Here is a 22,788-nt window from a genome sequence, read left to right as displayed (position 1 = left end):
TAGACGAATTTCTCCCGCCATGCCAATGATGTAAACAGGGGGTCATCTCATTCACACGAAAATTACTTAAATAAAGTATCACTATTCATATGTTTTTCGTCCGATATTTTGGTAGAACTAAGATAGTTCTTGAAAAACTTGTAATTAGATATACATGTTTCGATGTATGGAAGGCCGTACATGCCATAATGTTACAATGTAAGTCTATGGGAAAACAATTGGTGGTCTCTAACCTTCAGATATGAATTTTGATTAAAACAAAATGGCTGCCACACTGCTGGCGTAATTGAATCAAGTCAGATTATTTATTAGCTCCAGGGATAGTATCGTTTCCGAGAGTAAATTTAGTGTTTTCTTGCCGATTTCATTATACTTAAGTTGAGGCTCATGAAGTTTGACAAAAGTTAGCCGTAAAAGCGGAATAACTCTGTATGGGATACACGGACGTTGAAATCTTGTTTTAAGTTAAATCATCGTAAAATAAAGGAATTGACATTTTGTTACTCAGCAGTTTGTTGTAGGATCATTTAATCTACGTGCAAGATAAATGATTTAACAGGAAACGGGATGAAAACCGAAGTATCAAGACATTTGTGACATCGTGAAATCTGGTGACTTTCGAAGGGATGGAACAAGAATTTTTTTAGTGCTTCTAATCTAAACCAGTTCATAACCTGTGTAAATGAGCTTTTGTGTTTTGTGATTTAACCAAAACACAGGTCATTGTGCATTTTATGGCTGGTGTAAATCAACTATAAACAAAACATGATGACCAAACAAATGATTGTAGGATTCCAGTCTGCACTGTAAGTAGCTTTGTTAATTTACAAAATGTGTTGATTGTAGCATGTAAGTAAAGTGTAGTCGACAAGATAAAATCGTTACACAGCTTGTTGGTAACAGGATACGGGATATACACAATCTCGAAAATCCATATCAGGCTCGAGCATCGCTCACGCCTGATATGGATTTCCTCGACAGCGTATATCCCATATGCTGTCACTAACAAGCAGTGTAACTAAAATTACCTAGATCGTGTTTACGATTTGGGTAAAATCAAAACAATTACACACGCATTCATACTATGTCGACTGATCAGTTTAAGCAAAACTATGATACTGAAAATAAGGATGAAATTACATTGGAACATCCTCGAAGAATGCGGTCTACACGATTTGTACTTTTAAGGTTCTTCGGCGAGTATTGCCGGGAATAAGGTTATATCTGTATGTTAATGTTTCACAAATATAGCAAAACACTGTACTTTTATACATATATAAATACTAAATCTCGTATCTTAAAAAGTACATAAACAAGACAATTTGCCTATATTACAACCAAGCCAACTTTCTACATTTATACTGTCTTATTCATAACATTAAATTTGCATGCATACCGTACACCAATGTGCTTTCATTTCTTGGTGACATGTTTAAAAGGTATTTCTATCAGTAAAACCTGGATTAATGCAGGTTCAACTTAGGTTTACGTTGCTGGTTTGTGCATATCTTTGTTTTTGTCGACTTTGTTCTGTATAACCTTGGATGTTACGTTAACTTATTTTATTATAACCTTCTGTCTTTTTTTAAAGATACTGTACCCGCACAATCAAGAAATGTTCAGTGTTCTATACATTTTATTCTACTGTTTTTGGTATTGTATCAATGCAGATATCAACCAATCTATTTATAAACATTTCCAGTACAGGTTAACATCGATGCATCGTTTCAGATAGGGACATATCTAAATTAAGATTCTGCTGTGCTCTGTTAAGAGTGCGTGAAATAAATTGTCAATGATTAGTTAAAGCAAATAATTCCGTCCATTGTAGAAAAGTGTCTTACAGCATATGTAAACTGCGTACAATCATCTTCGTAAACTTCCAGTCAGTAAAAGCACCGAAGTAAGGTATTGTAGGGAGTTCTCAGTTAAATACCACTTTCAATGGAGTTTGAACCAGCAACCTGTGATAAATGCTTAAGATTTCAACCTATTCACCACTCTTTTAGAGACTGTGACTGTAATTTTTAAGAAACTGAAGTAACGTGAACTGGATGATTTTATTGTGTAAATACATTCGAAAATGAACTATATTATAACAAATACAAAATACAGTTGTTTGTAATAACTTCTGGACATGTCGCAATAACCCACTTATTCTTACTTAATAACAAACAGCTGTCTTACTGTATCTTAATATTCTAATATTTTATTAATCTTATCTGATGTCTGATCTTTTTTTTTTTTTTTTTTTTTTTTTTTTTTTTAATGCTTACTAAATAGTTTATTCACAATGGTATTTATGCTCATTTATGTTATATGTCATTAAAAATCTTAATTTTTGTCGTATTTTTATGTATTTGTAAAACGCCATTGAATATGTTTTGCGTAAAAATAGGCGTTTAATCAAATGAAACAGTTTCAGTTTAAACAGTTTCAGGTGCCTATCTGACTATCATCTATCTTCAAGAGCATTGGAAAAAAGAATTTACACTTAGAGTCATATTTGCGTGTAAATGTAAGAACGAAATCTTATGGAACATCTTGATAACTAGCCGACAGCCCAAGTAGGTTTAAGACGGTTTAAAGTTTTAAGAAAAATGTGTTGACATATAATTATAGTAAAAATGTACATGTGTATGTATAAGTATAAACCCGGGAGAAGATATATCCGTATATTTACAGTTAGACCATCAAACTAAATGTCAACTAAGTTGCATCTTGATTTTTCTGTTTTGGAATAAATATTTAATTTCGTTAGGAAACTCTTCAATAATGCTGTCCTTAATGAATCGATCTGGGTTTTTTTTTCTCTTCTCAGTTACAACTAGTAACTTGAGGGCTTCCTCTATAAAGGATGTCATAGATTCATTTGCTATTCTGGATTGTGTTATTACTAGTGCATGAACTTGTCAATTTCACAGCTTGAGCCAGTATGTCAAAACTTGATGTAGCTGATGTGATATATCTTGCTTCACTACTACTAACTAATAGTGTTCTTTTGACCTAACATCAGGGCTTTCTGGACACAAAACGCTAACATATTTTACAGGATCTGCACTGGGACTCTGGAACTGCCCACTTGATATCTTAACTTTAACTGTTAGGAGCTAAAAAAATCATAAAAGCTATGTACATATGCAAAGCTTTCCTTATTTACTGGATTGCTTGAGTGCTGACTATTATTGAATCTTAAATACTTGTACCAGGCACCCTTCAATGATCCATAAACCCCAACATTCAGAGGTTGCATTAAGTTGTTATATCTCAGTTCCATGTTACTTTGCCAAAGTAAAACAGTCGAAATTGACATGGCAACCAACACTATCAACTACTAATTAAAAACAATTGGTTCTTCTTTCTCACCAAATTTATACAAATGTTTTATGAATTTCATGAAAGTGATTATGTCCATCTAACCATTGTCAGCATATTCTGCATACATCAGATGCTCCACATTCCCTAGAAAAAAAAGATCATAAGCTACTGGCTTTGCAAAGAATGGTGAAATTACGGCAACATTTGCGCAGTACATTACGGTCACCCTTTGCTTACATTTCCCTTCACAAATTGACCATAATACACAAATTTAGCATGTCAAATTACATCCCAAGATTTAGATCTCATATATAAACCTGTTTCATCTGTATTGTGGATGAGTCATGGCTTATCCATCAGTTCTAAATCAGAAACGAACATCCTGTTTTATCAAACCATTCATCAGCAGACGACAGAGTTACTTACTTTAAATCGTGAATTCTCCAACAGAGATTTTTTCCACTTTTGAACCGTATGGGAGATCTTTTTCATAAAACACTGTGTTCCATTTATACCCGGGTCTACAACCTTAACATGGTGTTCCACGTTCCTCTTTTTCCACTTTGTTTTGAACAGGGTTCAGAAATTATTCAGCGCGTAAACCAATGCCTCTTGCTGCCATTTCAGACAAGTGAGAGTCCGTCCTTTCCTTTTCCTTTTGGGTAAATACAATCTTTGTTCCATTTTTGATATCAATGTAATCTTTTTGACTCAATCTTCTTTGCAAAGGAAATGAATGGAAAAGAATAAATTCGTCAGCGATCTTTCTTGTTTTCAGCATCTACAACAGAACTTCAACGAACTTTCTTTACAGTTCTACACATCTGAACAGCTTACAAAACAAATCAAGCATCATATATTAATGTAGTTCTTCATGAAAACCTCACAAAATGCATCATTTCATTTACATACTTATCACCCCTTACTACTAGTGCTATTTACATGATAAGTGAATAAAGTTCAAAGACTGTTGCATGTTCTATTTTATGTTAAAGAATATCTCCAAAGGCGGCTCAACTCCAGAGTGCTGTTTGGCTGCTACTCTACATGAAATTTGAAAATTCTGTTAGCTTTTTATCAACATAAATATTTCTCAAACCTCCCAGCAATATCTATTATTCGTTCAGTAACTTTAGTATCACGTTTTGAAAATATACAAAGCTATGTTGAAATGTAGGGTGAATGACTCTCAAGTTTATGAAAAAAATCGGATCCGAGAAATTATTGTTTCCGATATGAGATACTAATGTTTCCGATCCGATATTCTACAAATCAAATCCGTCTAGACCCACATTATTTTTTTTAATCATTGACAGCAACATAAGTCTTAAATTCGTCTGACAACTTGAAGTTACCGTAACACAGGAATAAACATATAATGACGTCAGGCACCTCTCTTAATTTTAAACTCTTCAATAGTTGAATGCATACTGAAACCAGAGGAAAATGAAGAAAGACAAAGAAATGAATTATGTATCCAAACAAATATCAAATGAAATTGGTATCTATAATTTATCAAATATTTTATCTTAATAGCTATAATCATTTAGATAGTTCATATTAGTGCGCCGTATACCATTTATCAGTTAATTTAAATCTATTCACCGAATTTTGTCTTCTTTTGTAGATCGTTGTAACATTTCAGTATAAGATATGTTTCGTTATTTATACTCCTTGATAATTTCACTTGCTGCATTTTTCACGAACGATGATGTTGTTGTGCAAACAAAATATGGAAAAATACAGGGTGTACAAACGTCAAAGAGTCGCGCATTTCTTGGTGTACCCTACGCTGCACCACCGGTCGGGGAAATGAGGTAATTAATGTTATATTTTTACATGATTTCTAATAGTGTATTTGTTGTGTATCGGCATACCAACCACACTTTACGGATTCGTCTTTGCTGCAGTAAGGTTTCGTAGCGTCTTTGTGAGCTTCAAATACGGACAAATGTTATAGTCAGTGCTTCTCTCCTTGTAAAACGTTTTTGTTGTCATTACTTTTTTAAGGTGGCGACCTCCCGAACACCCGAGTCCGTGGTCTGGTATTCTTGATGCTACAGCAGTAAAAGCTGGATGTTATCAACTGGCATGTGCTTCTATGAATCCACCTATACTTTGTCCAAAACAGGTAGTTTTTTTTTCAACAATTGAATTCTTTAATCTCAAAACTTTACAAAAGAACATCTTTAAGAGTTGTAGCAGAATGTTACTTCCCTTCTGTTCCCTTAAATGCATTGTGACGGCAAAATTTATATCAGAAATCCCTCATGCCTACTTACACTAAACATGTTGAGATTTCTTTCATATTTTACAACATCTCACAATATAGATACTTTATTTAACCTTTATCCTGCTTAATTTCTATAATGGTCTGATCCATCATTCAGTACCATTTATTATTAGAATGAGTATTCAATGGAAATACTTACTGACTGAAAAGCGAACCGTGCTGGCTGATCATAGTCTGCACTGGTCGCAATGGCAGAATCACTTGCCGCTAGGAGGCTAAAGGGTAACCAATGCCCATGAGTAGGCTTCTTGTAGATGTAGCAATAGAGACAATCAATTACACAAATAATAACCCTGAAGTAACTGTATGGTTAAAAACTTATTTTTTTTCTTGTTTTTATATATATGATATGTGATATACATTATTTCTAAATTTCAGCTTAAATAGTGAACTTGATTTTTTTTTTATTAGACTTAAAATGTTTTCTGATGTAATACAATATGCATGTATCTGACAACTATTTTGCACTGAGATAAGTTCCAGTTATAATGGAGGATTAAATATTTATCAATGGTTTGATAGATAAGACTATCTAAAAGAGTGGCTAGATGAAAATTAAACAGAAAGTTTCTGAAAATCTTAAATAGCATGCCTCAAAATGATAAAACCAAGCCTTATTATCATTCTCGATCTTAAATGTTATGTATCAGCAACCCGCGCACATTTTAATCGTTTTTTATAACCTGAAATTTTAGGTACTAGCTCCCAAATGGAGTTTTGTCACAAACCATTTCAAGGCGGTGCAATGCAGTGTTTTAACTGTCATTGGTGTATATCTGTTTTACATTGTCTATATTTTATGTAATCATGTCTTTTGTGTTTGTGGTGTGTATGTGCGTGTGTGCGTGCGTGCGTGTGTGTGTGTGTGTGTGTGTGTGTGTGTGGAGGGGTGGGGGGGGGAAGGGGTTTCTAGGCACATTACTATTTCTGTAATATCACTGTCCATGATATTTAAAAAAACATCAACATAAATTTAAATTATGTAGTTCTCCAAAATGTAAAATTATTTTTGTATGCTATTATGATGAGCATCTGTCAAAATGCTTTAAAAAATAAAAGGTTGAACTTGTTTTAGAGAGAGGTAGTCGTGCGAATAGCTTTAACATGATATGTCATTTTTTCATTTCTCTACTAGAACTTTACTTTTGATACACTTTCCTATAATTATAGTGTTATCTTTATCAAAGTCGTGTAACAATATGAATTTTCGTTCAATGACAAACAATAAAAAGGTACTAGAGCGTTTTTTTTTAAAATAACGTAGTGATTAAACCGAATTCATTTCTTTTCTAATCAGAAAAGAACCATTTTTTCCTAGAATCACGGTTTGGTTCCTTTATTAATAACAATATAACCAAGAGAAATTCTTACGTGATTTCAATTTGGACAATGAAACGATTTCAACCTCAAATAATGACATGAAAATCATTGTATTGTTACTCACTACAATCTCTTACCAAGGTGCTGACAAAAATCTGAAGGAAAGAGAAAGAAAATTTTGACAGATCTTCATCACTAATGATTACAAACGATTGTTACTATACTCCGCGTCGATTTAAAACTATAAGATGCATACATTTGTACATACAAATGGTATGTCCTTATATATGGCTTATATTTTATTTCATCTGCGTCATACCTTTTAAAAATCTGTCCAAGAATATACTACCAGAGTCGATGCCAAAAGTAGTAACAACCATGTTCCTGTCCAAGAAAAGTCACATGTGAGTGCAATCTTGTCCTTCATGGAATATGCGAAATGATAAACTAAAAATGTGGTTGCTTAAGACAAGTTACTTCTTAACACATGGCCGCTTGCGCAGTTGTGACTGCACATGTATGACTGCATTTCATATTGTTTCAAGGTCTCTGAGGATTGTCTTTACTTGAACATATGGACGCCAGTTAACGCTTCAGCAGAAAGTCGTCTGCCAGTGATGGTTTTTATACATGGAGGGAACTTCGTGCATCTAAGTGGAGGATCTCTTCTTTTCAGAGGGGAAGACTTTGTCAGTAAAGGACAAGTGATTCTGGTTAATGTGGACTACAGACTCGGTATGTTTCGTTTTTGTTCAAAGATCTAACGTCTCCTGGTGAGATTTCTGCTGTAATTATACTCCGACGGACACCAGAACTGATACAAAATCAATCCTTAAGTAAGTTGGTCATCTTGGATTAACCTTGCGTTGATTGCATGCAAAATAAGCTATAATATGGAACCTTTCATTTGTATTTCTACCAGTCAGTAGGCCCAGGTGAACCACCTGTGGATTAAAAAGATACAAACACGCACGAAATTTAACCAAAGAAAATTGACAACTGGAAGAGTCAGGGTCTTGGGGTGGGGCTTAAACTGTGATATCTTAGAGTAAGCATGAAATCTGTCTGACGGACAACTAAATATATTCACAACTGTCAATCAAATGTTTGCATGGTTTCTGACCGTAATTGATTGACAAAGCTTAAGACCGTGTTGATGAGTTTCAAGTGACCCATTGTCAACGGTCTAAGGTCTTTTAGATTACGTATGAATTTTATAGAAAACAACGACAGTACTTAATGAAATACCTTGTCTCAAAAAAAAACATATTATGAATTAAAGGTATAAATTAAACAGAGTTTTGAAATGAATTTCAAGACTTGTGTCAAAAGAGATAATTCAAGTGATTTGTATTCAGACATTAATGGTATAATTGTTCATGTATAGGCGCATTTGGCTTCCTTGTAACCGGGGACAAGGCTGAAGATGCTAAGGGAAACTATGGAATAAAGGATCAACGTATGGCGTTACAGTGGGTTCAAGAAAATATTAAGACATTTGGCGGAGACCCTACAAAGGTACAAAAGTTAATGTTTTACAGGTAAATCACCATTATAAAAATAGCACAGTTGTATAACTATTATATTCTGTTAAAGTTTTGGTTTAAATTGTAAGAAGCCATGTTAAAACCTGAATGTGTCAATGATTGGAATTCAGGTTAAAAAAATCCACTCATCATTTTTGGGGTATCCCACACTACGCCATACTTTTATTCACGTTTAAGGAGAACTTAATAATTTATTTTTTATGTTCAAGCGTAAAACATCCAGAGCAGTCATTAATTTACTTGAGTTCTACTTAAATAAGCAACATGATTTGTTTTGATCTTCCCCACCCCCAAAAGAAAATTATGGATGATGATTTTTCTTCGGGGGCGAGGGTGGAGGTAGGGGTTCGGGGAGGGGTTTTACGTTTCAGCTTTACGAGGATAATACTAGGACTGGTCAGCCGGGTGGCAGTATAATTTGACTGGATGGGTTATCATTTCATTTGTCTACGGCTTGATATTCAAGTGTTGCAGCATTATAGACACAGCCATTTATACGACTAAATAATTTGTTGAAAAACGCTACATCCGAACACCCACACATACACTAATAATAATGAAGAAAACAATGATTAAATGAAAGAAAACAATGAAAAAGTATGGTTAACAAAGATAATATTAAGGTAAACAATGAAAATACTAAGGAAAACAATAATTGTAATAAACTGATATAAGTAAAACACAATGACAATATTGAGGAAGAAATGATAATAATAACAAAAATAATCTTTAAACAAGGAGATTCTTTAAAAAAAACAATTTTGGACTGATTGTCTTTACGAATCCAAATGTTCAAGAAAATTATAAAAAGAGGTAGTTGGGGAGGTGGAGGTCTAAACGAAATTGAATCACATCTAACAGTTTCCGCAACTAAATAAAGACTGACTACTCAGTTAGCGATTGGTTCATCTAACCATGTGACATAAAGGAATGGTTCTCATGGCTCCTATTTATGATACGATTAACATAAACCCCTTCGTTGATCCATGAGTCATGGTTAAAACATATATGCAGAACAGAATAAGAAACAAGTACATAGAACATTTTATACATATATAAAATATATTTAAAGTACTACAGCCAGTGCCACGTTTACTTAGTAATAACACTCGCAAGTGAAAATATTATATTTATATAGTAAATTTGTATTTGCTATCACCTTTAATTTACATTAATAATTGTAATTCCAATCCTTGTCTATCATCACACTTGAAAATGAATAATTATTTTGATATAAGATTATCTATTGCGTTCACTGACTGTACTTTTCCAGGTTACGCTGTTTGGCCAGTCGGCAGGGGCCCAGTCAACAGCTATACACCTTAGCAACGGCAAAGCCAATGGCTTATTCCGCAATGCTATAGTTGAAAGTGCACCTTTTGATATCCGTTATAAAACGAAAGAGGAAGTGCTGTTGTTAGGAGACTTCATTGCAGAATTTGTTAACTGTACAGGTAATACATCTTATCTCTGTTGAGTCTATTATCTTGTGTAGCGTTGCTTTTGGAACTCTGAGTATACTTGAATATGTGGTACAAGTTTGTTCAGATTTCTCAATAAAGCAGTTTCAACAAAACTTGATTCTATTTTATATTAGAAAACGTCAAGTGAAGCAAAAGGAAGCTGTACCAGAATGCTGGTAAGATAGCAAAAAAATAGGGGCTTCAGTGGCCGAGTGGTTAAGGTCGAATGACTTGCCCCTCACCGATATGAGTTCGAGCCCCGCTCAAGATGTTGATGATGTTCATGTGAGTAAGCCGCATGAGGAAGGTCGGTGCTTCTATTTAGGTACCCGATGAAATAATGCTTTGAGGGGCACATAGTGTCTTCATCCACCATCAAAAGCTAGAAAGTCGCCGTATGACTTATAATTGTGTTGATGTGATGTTAATCAAAACAAAAAATATAAACACATACAAATAAAGAAATGTTGATTACCGTTAGAAAAAATTTCAAAATGAAGTTAGTTAGGTAAAGGCATTATAATAATATAATAATTGTTTCTTTGCAAACTTTTCATTGTTTAATCCAGGTGCTGATATCACATGTCTGCGAACTAGGTCAGCAGCAGATATAGCACTAGCGGAGCATGAGGTCAGGTCTGTTATTACTTCACCATTTCTGTTGGAACTATTTGAGCCGATTGGTCCTTGGATTGATGGAGATGAAGTCAAAATGGAGCCGATTGATTCCGCACACAAGGGACAATTTCAAAACATTCCAATCCTAATGGGGACATTAAGTGAAGAAACAAGAATATTCGTGTATGAAGCATGGAAGAAGCCATTGAGATTACAGACTTATCTTGGAATTGTATTACTCGCCGATCCAAAAAAATCTCTCCAAATATTGGACAAATACCCTCCAAATAAATCCACTGATTGTCGTGATACGTTACAAGAATTAGCAACAGATTTGATATTCACGTGCACAGCTAGAAATGTGACACAATCATTACAGACATTCACACTCGTCATTGTATTTATACATTTTTAATCATGCTTTTTCCTGTAAAGGAGCCTGGAGTAATTTCACCTTTTGCGAGGGCCATGTCTGTCATGGCTCAGAGTTACCGTTTTTATTTCATACTCCGCACTTAGCAGGTTATCACCTTAGTCCAGATGAGGAACAGCTATCCACGGAATTAATATCATACTGGTCGAACTTTGCATACACTTCAAATCCAAATGCAGGGCCTCATACTATTAATTTAGAATGGCCGAACTACAATTCCAAACAAAATACTATCATGCACTTTCAAACGCCACAGAACGAACTAGTAACTGAATATAGAAAAGAGTTTTGTGATTTCTGGGACGAGATTGGTTATTATATTTAATTGAATTCAGGTACTCGTTTTGATATGTATATATGCCAATGATTTTTACTTCCTATCCAGGTCAAGAATATCTCTGATGTGATAGTTACTCTAAAATCGCTGTTCAATAAAGTGTAGATTTAACTGAATATTCCTGTGGTTTAAATATGGACACTGCTTAGAAAAGGAAACGTGAAGTTGCTCCGAGAAAAAATATTGAGTTGCTTTTATATAAAATCAGTAACAGTGTCTATACGTACATGTATGAATGATAAACGCAGCAAAATACTAAATCTGTAATGGTTTTAGTCGACATAGTGTCTTATCCTTGTTTAGTTATTATACGAACTGGAATAAAATTATCTTTTTATCTTTCAAAACATAGTTTTACATATACAGATAACAAATTAAGATGGTATACATTTGTGTACGCCTTACATTATTATGAGTTAACACCATCTAGGTCAAAGAAGATACCTGAATATTTATTTGATAGTAATTCAATTAATCATTCATACATGTGTTAATACAAACTGTTAATCTCAACAAACTTAACAATGGTAAAATTAGTCATACAAGACCCAAACGTCAAAAGTAATAGATGGATTATCCATAAATATCTAATAGTGGATATGACAACATAACATCTTGAAGCAACTTTTCCACTCACAATTTATGGAGTTCCTTATGAATCTTTGGTCAATGCTGGTCAATTTAATGACACAGTGTAATCGTAGAAATGTTGTAGCATTAATCATTTCTTTCCTCGGAAAACGACCAAAAGTTGAAAATAAACATGTCTGGATCATGTTCAGATTTGATAGTTTTCGTCAATTCATAAGTTAAATTTAAAACAAAACGTATGTTGACATTCCAGTTTGGATTATTCCGCTTGTGATTCTTTTAAAGCGGTACTTTCGTAATTCAAATTCGAGTTTTCTTGCTAAAAAATCGCACAGTATAAGATACCTATATGTTTTGTGTAATACTAACACAAAGCGAAAGGCGACGTAACTCATCACACTCATCACACTCATTCATTTTCTAATAGCGTGTGTTTGTGAAGCACTTATACTAAGTAGATGTTTAGGTTTTTTTACAAAGTCCCTTGCAGATCTGTATGATTGGACTTCTTACCTGGAATATATTAGAAATATAAGAATGGCCCAGATCACTGGCACCAGACCAGAAAGAAAATGCCACTGTATATGTTATACACTACCCCCTAGGTTTACTATAATCACCATGGTCATGAACGGGAAACTGTACTAACTCATTCAATAGTGCATTTCTCATATTAAACGCGCAGTTCGGTAAATGGGTAATGCATATTGAACAAGTGCGTTTTCGTCAATGCATTTTGCAGAACACCGGTCAGTTGAAACTTTTGATAATTGAAAGTTTAAAACCTTGTCAATTTACTTAAATGTGTCACGATTTAACGGATATTCTTTATTTCTTACCGAGGATCAAAGATCTTTATTTATTATATACCTATAAAAGGTCTGTCAAAAATACGGCTTATATTTCACAAGTAAATAATATCAGGCTGAAAAAATCCGTATTGTACTTTTTGTATTGTATTCATTAAATATGCATTATCTCACATAGTTCATTAAATAGCGCACATAAAACTACTTCAGGCCTATTTTTACATCGGCAAATATTTCGTTCGATAACAAAACAACAAACAAAAAAGTGGAGGTATGAAATAAAAGGGTCATTATAACAGTAACTAGATCTGGGATTTTGTATTCGGCTCTCGTGGATTTTACAATGACATATCACACTTGGCGCTTGGGCGCCTCGTGTGATCCGACCGGGCATAATCAACTTGAGCCGAATACAGCATCTCAGATCAAGCTACTATTATAATAAACCTGTTATCCGAATAAAAGTTATCCAAATATGAGTATCACGGGCGCAAGTCTTGCTTCAAGAACCTCAGAAAAATAGAATATATATCCGTATCTATTATGCAAATATACTTCAAAAACCCAGTCGCTCACATTCGCAAGGGGCTGAACGAAACACTGGAGTTATTTAAGGTTTCGAGCGATTCAGACATAGAAAGTAACAGGTAAATGGCATGGAACTAGGTGAATTTCTCCAGTTAGTCCTGGTACTCAAGTCATCGATACTTGAGTGATCACTGCATGATAATTATACACTTTAAGAAACTCTTTCTGGAACAAACACGTTCAATGATTATATGAGGCGTTTTCCAAATTTCTTGACTTTATATAACTTCATCGAATTCATTTAAAATGAAGAGTAGCTTTTATTATTTTTACATGTACGCTTAAATATGTTACGGTAGTTCTATTGAGGGCGTGAGTTCAAACTCTCGTATTCTTTATATGCTTGATAAATTATATCGACAATCATTCACAGAATGAAGTATAATTAAAATTGAAACGTGTCCTTTTTCGGCAACGGTAATGTGAAACACCAGGGAATGTAATTTTTAGTCATGGATTTGGACTAGCAAACGAATTCAGGACTTGAAAAGATGCGGAGGCTTCATAAATAGAGACTTTGTCCTCAACATTCAATTATATATACAGTGACTCAGCAGTAAAACTGGAAACGAGGAAGTATTAAATCTCATGCGCTCTTGCATCAAAAGTATTAATTTAAATGACTGAAATATTATATTTCTTCATTGTCGACAAGGGACTACTTTTTTACACGTACCTTTGAATCTTGAACCTTTCCGTTTCCAGAATTATAAAATATCAAATGTTCATACTATATAAAATTACGTAAGTTACAAAAATAAAGCGTTATAATCCTATACAACAAAGCATCTTCACCAACTAACCTCCATGAACGTTATTACACTATCCAAACTGATCAAAAGATGCTGTTTATATTTTGTAGTTCTTGCTTTTGTTGTTGTTATTTGTAAAAGTTACATCAGATTTAGCATTTCAAAAATCAATCAACAAGATCCAATCTCAAAACGGTCACAAAGAAGGAAAGGCTGGATACAGTTGTTATATAAACATTGCAATTATAAACACGTAGCCAGCGTTGTCAATATGCTGGTCCTTCAATCCAATGTCGATTTGTAATATAAATTCGCTGCAGCTAATGGCGGCATATCTGAGTGGTACTGCATATTTCATTTACCTTTTTTATATTCTGAAATGGCCCCATAAAACTGTGTGTACTTTAGTTTTGCAAATTGCCTGCAATGATCCTAAATGGTCTGCTTATAGATTTGATTACAGTTTAAGATGTCGATGTCGGCACACTGGATGAATAGTTAAATGAATATTTCACGGATTTAATGACTAACTTCATCAAAGGGTGGGGGTGGGGATGGGGGCGGGTGATATATTCGTAAAATTCAGCGTAAACAATAAATCTTTGTATACTTATCAACTAAATACCTAATTCTTCGACCTTTTTCGAATGTCGAACTGAATAGTGACATGTGTTCTTTTCACAACGAACGCGGACCTGTGATTGTTGTTTTTATAGTTCTTTGTATCAGAAATAACTTTATATTAGAAATAACTCAAGTTATTCTGATTGCTATTGTGTTTGTTGCAGCAGATAAATAAGGATTATATTGATCTCTAGAAATAATGAGAACTTCATTGTACCTTCTCTTGAATCCATGTTCCTGTATATATGATGATGTTTGTGCACATGAGGATTATATTCACCTGTAGCTTTAATGAATGCTTCATTGCGCATTCTCTTGAAATCATGTACTTCTACATGATGATGTGTATTTACTTGAGGTTTATATCCTCCTCTAGCTTTAACGAGTGCTTCAGTGGTATTGTGTATATGTCATAACCTACCCTATGTAAAATACAGAGACATTGTTTACAAGTATGAGAATACTATTCCATTTCGATCGCCCATTTCTCATTTTAATCACCGCATTCGACAGATGGGTACCTGCACACAAATCACTTTTCTTAATACATCCACTAACTAATCGTGGAGGAATTCCACTTATTTTATGTTGATCATCAACAATATATACTTCTCAAGCACTCACTACCCTACAAAGCATCCGTCTTCGACAACAACAACAACAGATATTCTTTATAAATTATTGGCTAAAAAGATTTGCAAAGCGTTTTTTTGGTGTTTGTTTTTTCAAATAAACGTATACGCTAAAAGTGGTAAATGCAGTGTAAGATTGTTTGCTTAAATAAATAATAAAATCTGTAAAGCATAGAAAGTATCCGAACAAAACCATTTGCAAATTCTGTTCGATTGAATCAATTCATAAAACACAGGTTTACCATTTTATCACTAAATTAAGGCAGCCCGCCGGCTTAGCTTAGTAAGGAGACCGTTGGTCTACGGATCGCGGAGTCGTGAGTTTGATTCCCGGGCACGACGTACGTTCTCCGTGAAAATTTGATGAAAGACATTGTGTCTAAAAACATTCGTCCTCCGCCGATTCATGTGGGGAAGTTTGCAGTTACTTGCGGAGAACAGGTTTGTACTGGTACAGAATCCAGGAATACTTGTTAGGTTAACTGCCCGCCGTTACATGGCTGAAATACTGTTGAAAAACGGCGTTAAACCCAAAACATACAAACACATATAAGCAAAAAAAACTGTTCTTTTCCTTTTTAAAGTTGTATCATATGTTCGGTGATTTTATTCAACCTTCTCTATATATAGACTTCATAAGCAGATCGGCTTTCAAACTTATATATGTAATGATAAAAGTGAAGTTTAACATTTTCATTTATACGACGATTTTGGATACTTCTTGATCAAGTGGAGGTAGGAAACTTTCGTTATATATTTTCAAACTTTGGTGCAAACAGGAATCCTGTCTTCTAGACGCGATTTGAAATTCTAATTTACGTTTATCTTTTTAACTTTGCTACTCAGTATAAGACAAATATAAACAACAAAGTTAAATGTACAAAAGAAGTAAGAACATAAATGCTGATGGTCGGCTTTCAAAAGATTATCTATTAAAATGTTAAATGTGAAACAAGATGTGACAGTCATGACAATCCAAATTACATATTGTAGAACTGGAAGCGGTGGTTATTAAACTATTACCATGCTTTATTTCTATACAAAGTTTTAGAGGCTTGTATAGTACTTACTACATTTGTTTCTCGTTACTGATCACAGCAATGTGAAAATGTTGAATATAATTGCAAACATTTGATATAAATAATAACATTAATTACTTTTTATAACTTAAAATGAATTCTTTAGTTACACTTCATCCTGAAAGTTGTATTATTTCTTTTCAGAAAGTTCAAAAATGCATGTCTTGATTTTGCTGATTTTAACACTCGCTGCTGATGTAGCAACTCAATCTGGAAAAGATATAAAACGCAGGAATGACTATTTTGGAAGCTTTTCCAAACGAATAGAGACACAAAAGCAACAATTTACAAGAAATGCATCATCCAATGATGAGGGTATTAAATATAGCCGAGAGCGAACAAATGGGGATGGTAGTTACACAATTAGCGACAAAGGAGCAAATACTCATTTCTTCGAAAATACAACCGGTGCAACAAGATTTAAATTGAACAATTCTAATGCCACACGAAATACAGACAATAATGCAAACGTTCTGTCATATACTTTTTCAGAAAAAGAACCAATTAAACGTACACAATATTTAACAAAAGGCAAAGTGAATTATTGTAAAATATCGGTTGCGAAATCAAGTATTCAGTATTTCCAGAACCAGCTTCTTGCAAATAAACCTCATTTTATTCAGTTTCGTATTCTCCAATTTGGAAACACTATCTTTAACTCAACGAAAGATGTTTTTCAAGCTGGAAGATGGTACTGGACATACAACACATCCTCTGGACCTTATCCTTTCTTATCGTGGAATTTAGACTATGGTTTACTCACGTTTGGACTTCTTGACGCCAAAACTATTCATATTCCATACGTTAACCTCAGTGTGAGTAAAGGGGAGCGGTGGTCTAGTGGATAAGGTGTCGGCCGCTCAATCCAGGGGTCGTGGGTTCGAGCCCCATTGGGGTCACGACCATGACTTCTCATATGACACCAGTACTGGTTTTTCCAGGAAGCGGACTCGAGAGTGGTTCCAATAAGCTTGAAGCTTTCATCACAATCGAGCTAAAACAAATTAGTATAAACTAACCTCAGTGTGACTTCCGGTTGTAGCGTTATGTACGGAACCAATCGTACATCTTTCCAGATAACAAATGCGCTGAAATCTTTGGTAAATTTCACAGAGGACGGCTATATAAGATATCCTGAAAGCTACTTTTGTTACCTAGTTATAGATGACAAACGAAGTGGTACACTCCGGCATTACGCTGCTCAGTATCTTATGTATCCATGTTCATTTATACGTTATAAATGTTGTACAGTAATCTATAATTACTACAATAAAATCAAACACATTCATGTCCTGAGGGAAAAATTCCTGGAATTCATACATGGACTCAAACATCTCTTGTGCCTTTTATTTTTGGTATTTTATTGCTAACTTTTTGTCCAATACCAATGTTTAAGGCTTTCGCATGGGCTGCCAAACGTGACAGGATCGTTGAAAATGACTTGGAACAAAGTTTTGAACCTTCCTTTCATGGTTTTCAGCTGATCGAAAATGAAGAAAACTGGATTTATGCTGACGGAATTAAGTCTCCTTTAACATTTTTTGACCTGTTCAGCTTTGACGTATTTGGACTTCATGATACGTATCCTATTCTTACCTCAAGACTACGTCGTTTTCTCTGTGTAATTCTTGCACCATTGATGATTTACATTCAGATTGCATGGTACACTAAAGGATTGGGTGTGTGGAATGAAGACGATAAAATAAAAGTTGATGATTTAGTTGAAGCTGGAACACCTATGGGGTTCCTTTCAATATTAGCGGACACTAGAAACAAACATAAAACCTTTGTTCCCGGCCTTGGAGGTCCGTTGGTAGTTTCAATTATGTATTTTGCCTTTGGAGTTTTGTTGTTGGTACTTCCACGTTGCCTTAAACAAATAGTTGAAGATGGGTTACCAAGTACCAACCTTTATATACCATCTCCATTGTGTTTTGGATATAAAGAAATTGTAAAAATGTCAAAGATTGTCATAGAATCTGACCAACTTGAGCCAGGATACACTAAAGGATCTAACATAATGAAGTGTAATTTTTATTTACTTTTCACAGCAAAATTCTGGATACGTGTTTGGCGAATTCAAACACTGCGAATATTTTGTTATAGTGACTGTAGCGGTTCCTTTTTCTGTATACTTACTTTTTTAATGACGCCACTCTATTTGACATTTTGTATTATCGAAATTATCGCTTGCTTCCTATATTACGGATTGCCATTTGTTTTTCTCGTGGTTGTTGTGGTAAAGGGAGCCTCAAAGGCTCTTCGATACTTACTAGATCAAGGCAGGTTTCTATCGTGGGTGTTCAGCTTCAAGACATTTATTGCACTTGGAGTATGTTGCGTGTTTATACTATTTTCTTTATTGGTTTATATTTATACCTTATTGTTTTTCATAAGCTTTGGACTCATCACTCAGGTTATAACATTGTGTTTTATCGCGGTTATAATCTATCCATCTGTATCATTTGGCTATTTGTTCTTTTTCGTCAATGTCCTTTACTACTTCATCAAACAGATCAGAAGTTTTAGCGATGTCTACACAGACCTTTTATCTACAGCAGTGGATATATCAAATGCTATTGCACATGAATCGTACAACATCAGTTTGCTCGAAGGCTACTTAAATGTCAATTGTGAGAATCTGAGAGGAATTCGGATTAATGGAAGGATTCTTAATAACACTGAAGAATTTATGGTTCAGGAGAGCATAAGACCTTTGAAAATCAGAAAGAAAATTAACGTCTTTGGTATTCAGAGGGAATTGTTTGATTTCTTGGTAAAAAAACATTGTCCAGTGCACAAGCAAGACTTGAAATTGGTCTTCAAGGTGTCTATTATGATTGCATTTATTCTTTTAACTTGGAGCATTTCTTCGAATTACGTGAGTGGTCCAACAACTGAAATATCAGAAGTAATGCACGTGATCTTTATTGTTGTAGTCGGTGTTATCCCGCAACTTATTGGAGTTGCATTTGCTAATTCAAATTCAGTTTTGGTAAGAGAAATAGAAGAGAGAAAATTTGAACAATCAATCAGAGAATACTGGTCTACAAGATGATCTGCTTTAAGTAAAGTTCTCGATTCTAATCTTTTTGGCAAAGTAATGGGATTTTTCATAATGAATTTGCTGAAAAAGGTTATCGCAAATCTTTTCAGTTGCAAACTCGCAGAGCGACGTTTTTCAGCTTGTCTTTCTGCTCGTGCAGTATGTGACCGGGTGTTTATTGTGGTGTGGTGTGTTTTTATGACGTATTTCTTGTATATAATTGTTTCATCTGTTGTGCCTTTCTGAAATGTAAATCAGAACAATTATAATCAGTGGATTTCTTACACTTTGGTTGACTTAATGATGTTTTGAAATATATCAAAAGAAGTCACAAGTACAAACTTTTAGACCTATGATTTCAGTTGAAGCCGAACTTATCAAGGAGTATGAAGTATGTTTATCCTTTTCTACGACTCCTGGGTGCCGCTTTTATTTTTGCGATTTGAACACCTTTATAGAAACAAAATTTGCTTACAAAATTAGCATGAAGTCAACTTAATTGTCTCTCGTCTAAACGATTTTAAATCGCATAGAAGCAAAGATATAAAAATACCCTTCTGGTACCTTATACTTCGTACATTTAAGACATATTTCCTACTTTGATTTCTTTCGCTTTTCATGAAGTTCACTGTATTGCTATATTATTTCATTACTATGTATATTTCTGTTAAACCAGGAAGACATTTGGGTCATTATCTCTTTCGGTTATTGTTACATAATTATTCAGACGAATGTCTTGATCTTGTTTAAATTTAGAAGATTGAACTTTTCTTTAGCGAACATATGAAAAAAATCATCTCTTCCGCATTTGATTTTTTTTATACTGTTACACTTGCGTCTGTTTGTTAAAAGTACCTCTATACTAATTTGCAAATTTGTCGAATTATAATCATGGCCGAACCATGTACAGAATTCACTTCACGGCGAGCGTAATCAAGGCAAACCGGTCATGTTTTTTTGTCTATTATTGAAAAAAAAAATTCTAGTTTACAGCATATTTATCTTCTTTATATGGCTTAATTACTTAATTACTATTTATGATTTTATTGTATGATACTCTCAACCTAATGATATTGTGGACCCGTTATGACAATCGATAAATTCCGTTCGACATCGTTTTTTTCCGTATGTAATTTCGGCATTTTCCGGTTGTCACCGACACCATTGTATGAAGTATATTTACGGTCGAAAAATGCCGAAATAAGAGAGGAGAAAACGAAATTGGACCAAGATGGTCTATAATTGTGTTTTTTTCTATCTGATATGAATACAATACAATACAAACTGTAAATTCAGTTTCTTTAATTTGTCGTAAAGGATTTAGTGACACATTTACATAATAATATCTTTATTGTTGACATTTTTACGCTATTTCATTGATAATTATAAAACTAAATGTATGAATAATCCAACCATGTAAAGTTATATGCTCTCAATTATGCGACGTTAAACCCAGCAAAAAACTTGTTTCGCCCCTTCGCCGTATAGATTTTTAGGTGCGTAAATGTGGTAATATGATGCGAAAACATGATTACACCACCGTCACGGTAAACGCAATATCAACATCGCAAATTCGCATTTTGCATATCGAATTATCACATAATTATCCCTTCGACTTAAAGAGGAAGTTATAATTTTATAATGTTAAACGATTAACTTTGTATTGATAAGACAATATCTCCTTTCAAATCATTTAGTTTTCAATTATAGAAAGGATTAAGATTTTTTAACTTCTAGCATATAATTATAATCAATTTGGTCAAGTTCAGGCATTTTTTGTCTAAACATGTGTTGTATTTATAAGCAGTCTCAACATACAATTTAGCCTGGCGGCCTTACTTTTTTGGCCGTTTTATGTTCACAATACAATTATCTATACACAAGGAAAACAGAAAAAAAATCTATGAAACATTTTTTTTTCAAAATTTACAAAATATTCTTTACTATGACTATTTTTCATTTAAAATGTTCACAAAATTGAATATGAAATAAGATTTTGTTTCAATTGTACCCATCATTGTAATGATATAGTATTACAAATATGACTATGATATGAAATAAATATATAAACCTTATTGTGCTGTCTTGATTCATGCTTTTGTTGGTATTTAGAGAAAAAAAAGCAGAAAATTATGTAAATGGCGAAAATTCGCTAGCAGTTTCAACAAAAGTGGGTGTGTTCAAAACAATTTTTCATAAAAAAAAAACAAGCTTGGTGACTCTTTTTATTTTTGCATTTGTTCAGGGTTTACAGTCACACTTTCGCATCGTAATATCTAACATCGCTCTTCGGTCGAGGTGTGATCTTGTCCAAAGTAATGAAATTACTTAAGATATGAATGTATGTGTGTGTGTCTTATTAGTCATTTTGTATCCCTTAGATTTGAAGTAGTTTACCTTGAAGGTCTGTGTTACATTTTGTTTTATGCGAGTCTTGCTCAGTTTGCGCAAATGTCTGTTTAGATTACATCTTACAAATTGAATTATATATTGCACTTGTTTTGCTTTTTTGAATTGTTATTCGCTGTCATCTGTTTCGCTTTGCAATTTGCAAGTTTATATCAGTTTAACGTTCTGGTGATTAAGTTTTAAGTAAGCAAACACAAATCGCCTTTTTAAAATATAGAATTTCAGGAACGAACACATATACCTCGAGAACTAAGATATTCTTGCTCATCACATTTTAAACGTTTTTCTAAAGTAATTTCCTTTGCTATTTTAGATTCAATGTGTTGGTAATCTCAAATAAAAAAAAATAAAGTTCTGATAATGTTTTAAACTGTTTTATGTGTGTCATTATCTTCCGGGATCGTGTAGAAGTTAGTTTCGTTTTCTGAATCAATGTATAATATCATTATCTTTAGTGTTACAAAACAAATCATTCTCCGATGATACATATTCAATTAGTTTCAAACTTTGTAGAGTCGGAAGTGTTTCGGGTCAGCCATTATCTTCCGTGTCATTTTTCATTGTTACATTATTAAAGCAAATACAAGAGCTTTTGTTGTTTAATTTTTACTACATTCTTTTACATGCTTCTTTCTGTAGCGTGTATAATCCAATGTATTTTCCTTTGCACTTAATTTTTGATAGTATTGTTAAGATATGTGTCAGTGCATTCCATTTACATGTTGTATAGTAAAAGCATTCCGACAATAATTCGTGTTAATTATTTAACCCTTATCATGCAGGATACGACTGATTCGGCCTTTGCGACCAGTGTAGATCATGATCACACTACACACATGTACAGTCTGGTCAAGATTCGCACTGTTCGGCATTCAGTCAGTATCTTTTAGGATGCGCCCCTTATTACAGTTAATAGTACTGTCCAAACT

General features: G+C 33.9%; 1 protein-coding gene across 1 annotated transcript; it reads left to right on the top strand.

Moving 5' to 3' along the window:
- Positions 1-4,896: 4,896 nt before the first annotated feature.
- On the top strand, positions 4,897-11,326 carry LOC123550112 (cAMP-regulated D2 protein-like). Its single transcript, XM_045338548.2, has 6 exons — positions 4,897-5,135; positions 5,329-5,449; positions 7,477-7,666; positions 8,319-8,449; positions 9,752-9,932; positions 10,511-11,326. The coding sequence occupies exons 1-6, from the start codon at positions 4,972-4,974 to the stop codon at positions 10,972-10,974; spliced, it is 1,251 nt and encodes a 416-aa protein (XP_045194483.2). The 5' UTR covers positions 4,897-4,971; the 3' UTR covers positions 10,975-11,326.
- The last annotated feature ends 11,462 nt before the right edge of the window (positions 11,327-22,788 follow it).

The sequence above is a fragment of the Mercenaria mercenaria genome, chromosome 6 (genome assembly GCF_021730395.1).
Source record: "Mercenaria mercenaria strain notata chromosome 6, MADL_Memer_1, whole genome shotgun sequence".
NCBI lineage: Eukaryota > Metazoa > Mollusca > Bivalvia > Venerida > Veneridae > Mercenaria > Mercenaria mercenaria.
The sequence above is the reverse complement of the archived record's forward strand: the minus strand, read 5'-3'. Positions and strand labels throughout refer to the sequence as shown.

Coding starts and splice junctions, on each gene's coding strand:
- LOC123550112 (XM_045338548.2), top strand. CDS start 4,972: ATGTTTCGTTATTTATACTCCTTGATAATTTCACTTGCTGCATTTTTC. Junction 5,450..7,476: donor CTATACTTTGTCCAAAACAG/GTAGTTTTTTTT, acceptor TATTGTTTCAAG/GTCTCTGAGGATTGTCTTTA. Junction 9,933..10,510: donor AGAATTTGTTAACTGTACAG/GTAATACATCTT, acceptor TGTTTAATCCAG/GTGCTGATATCACATGTCTG.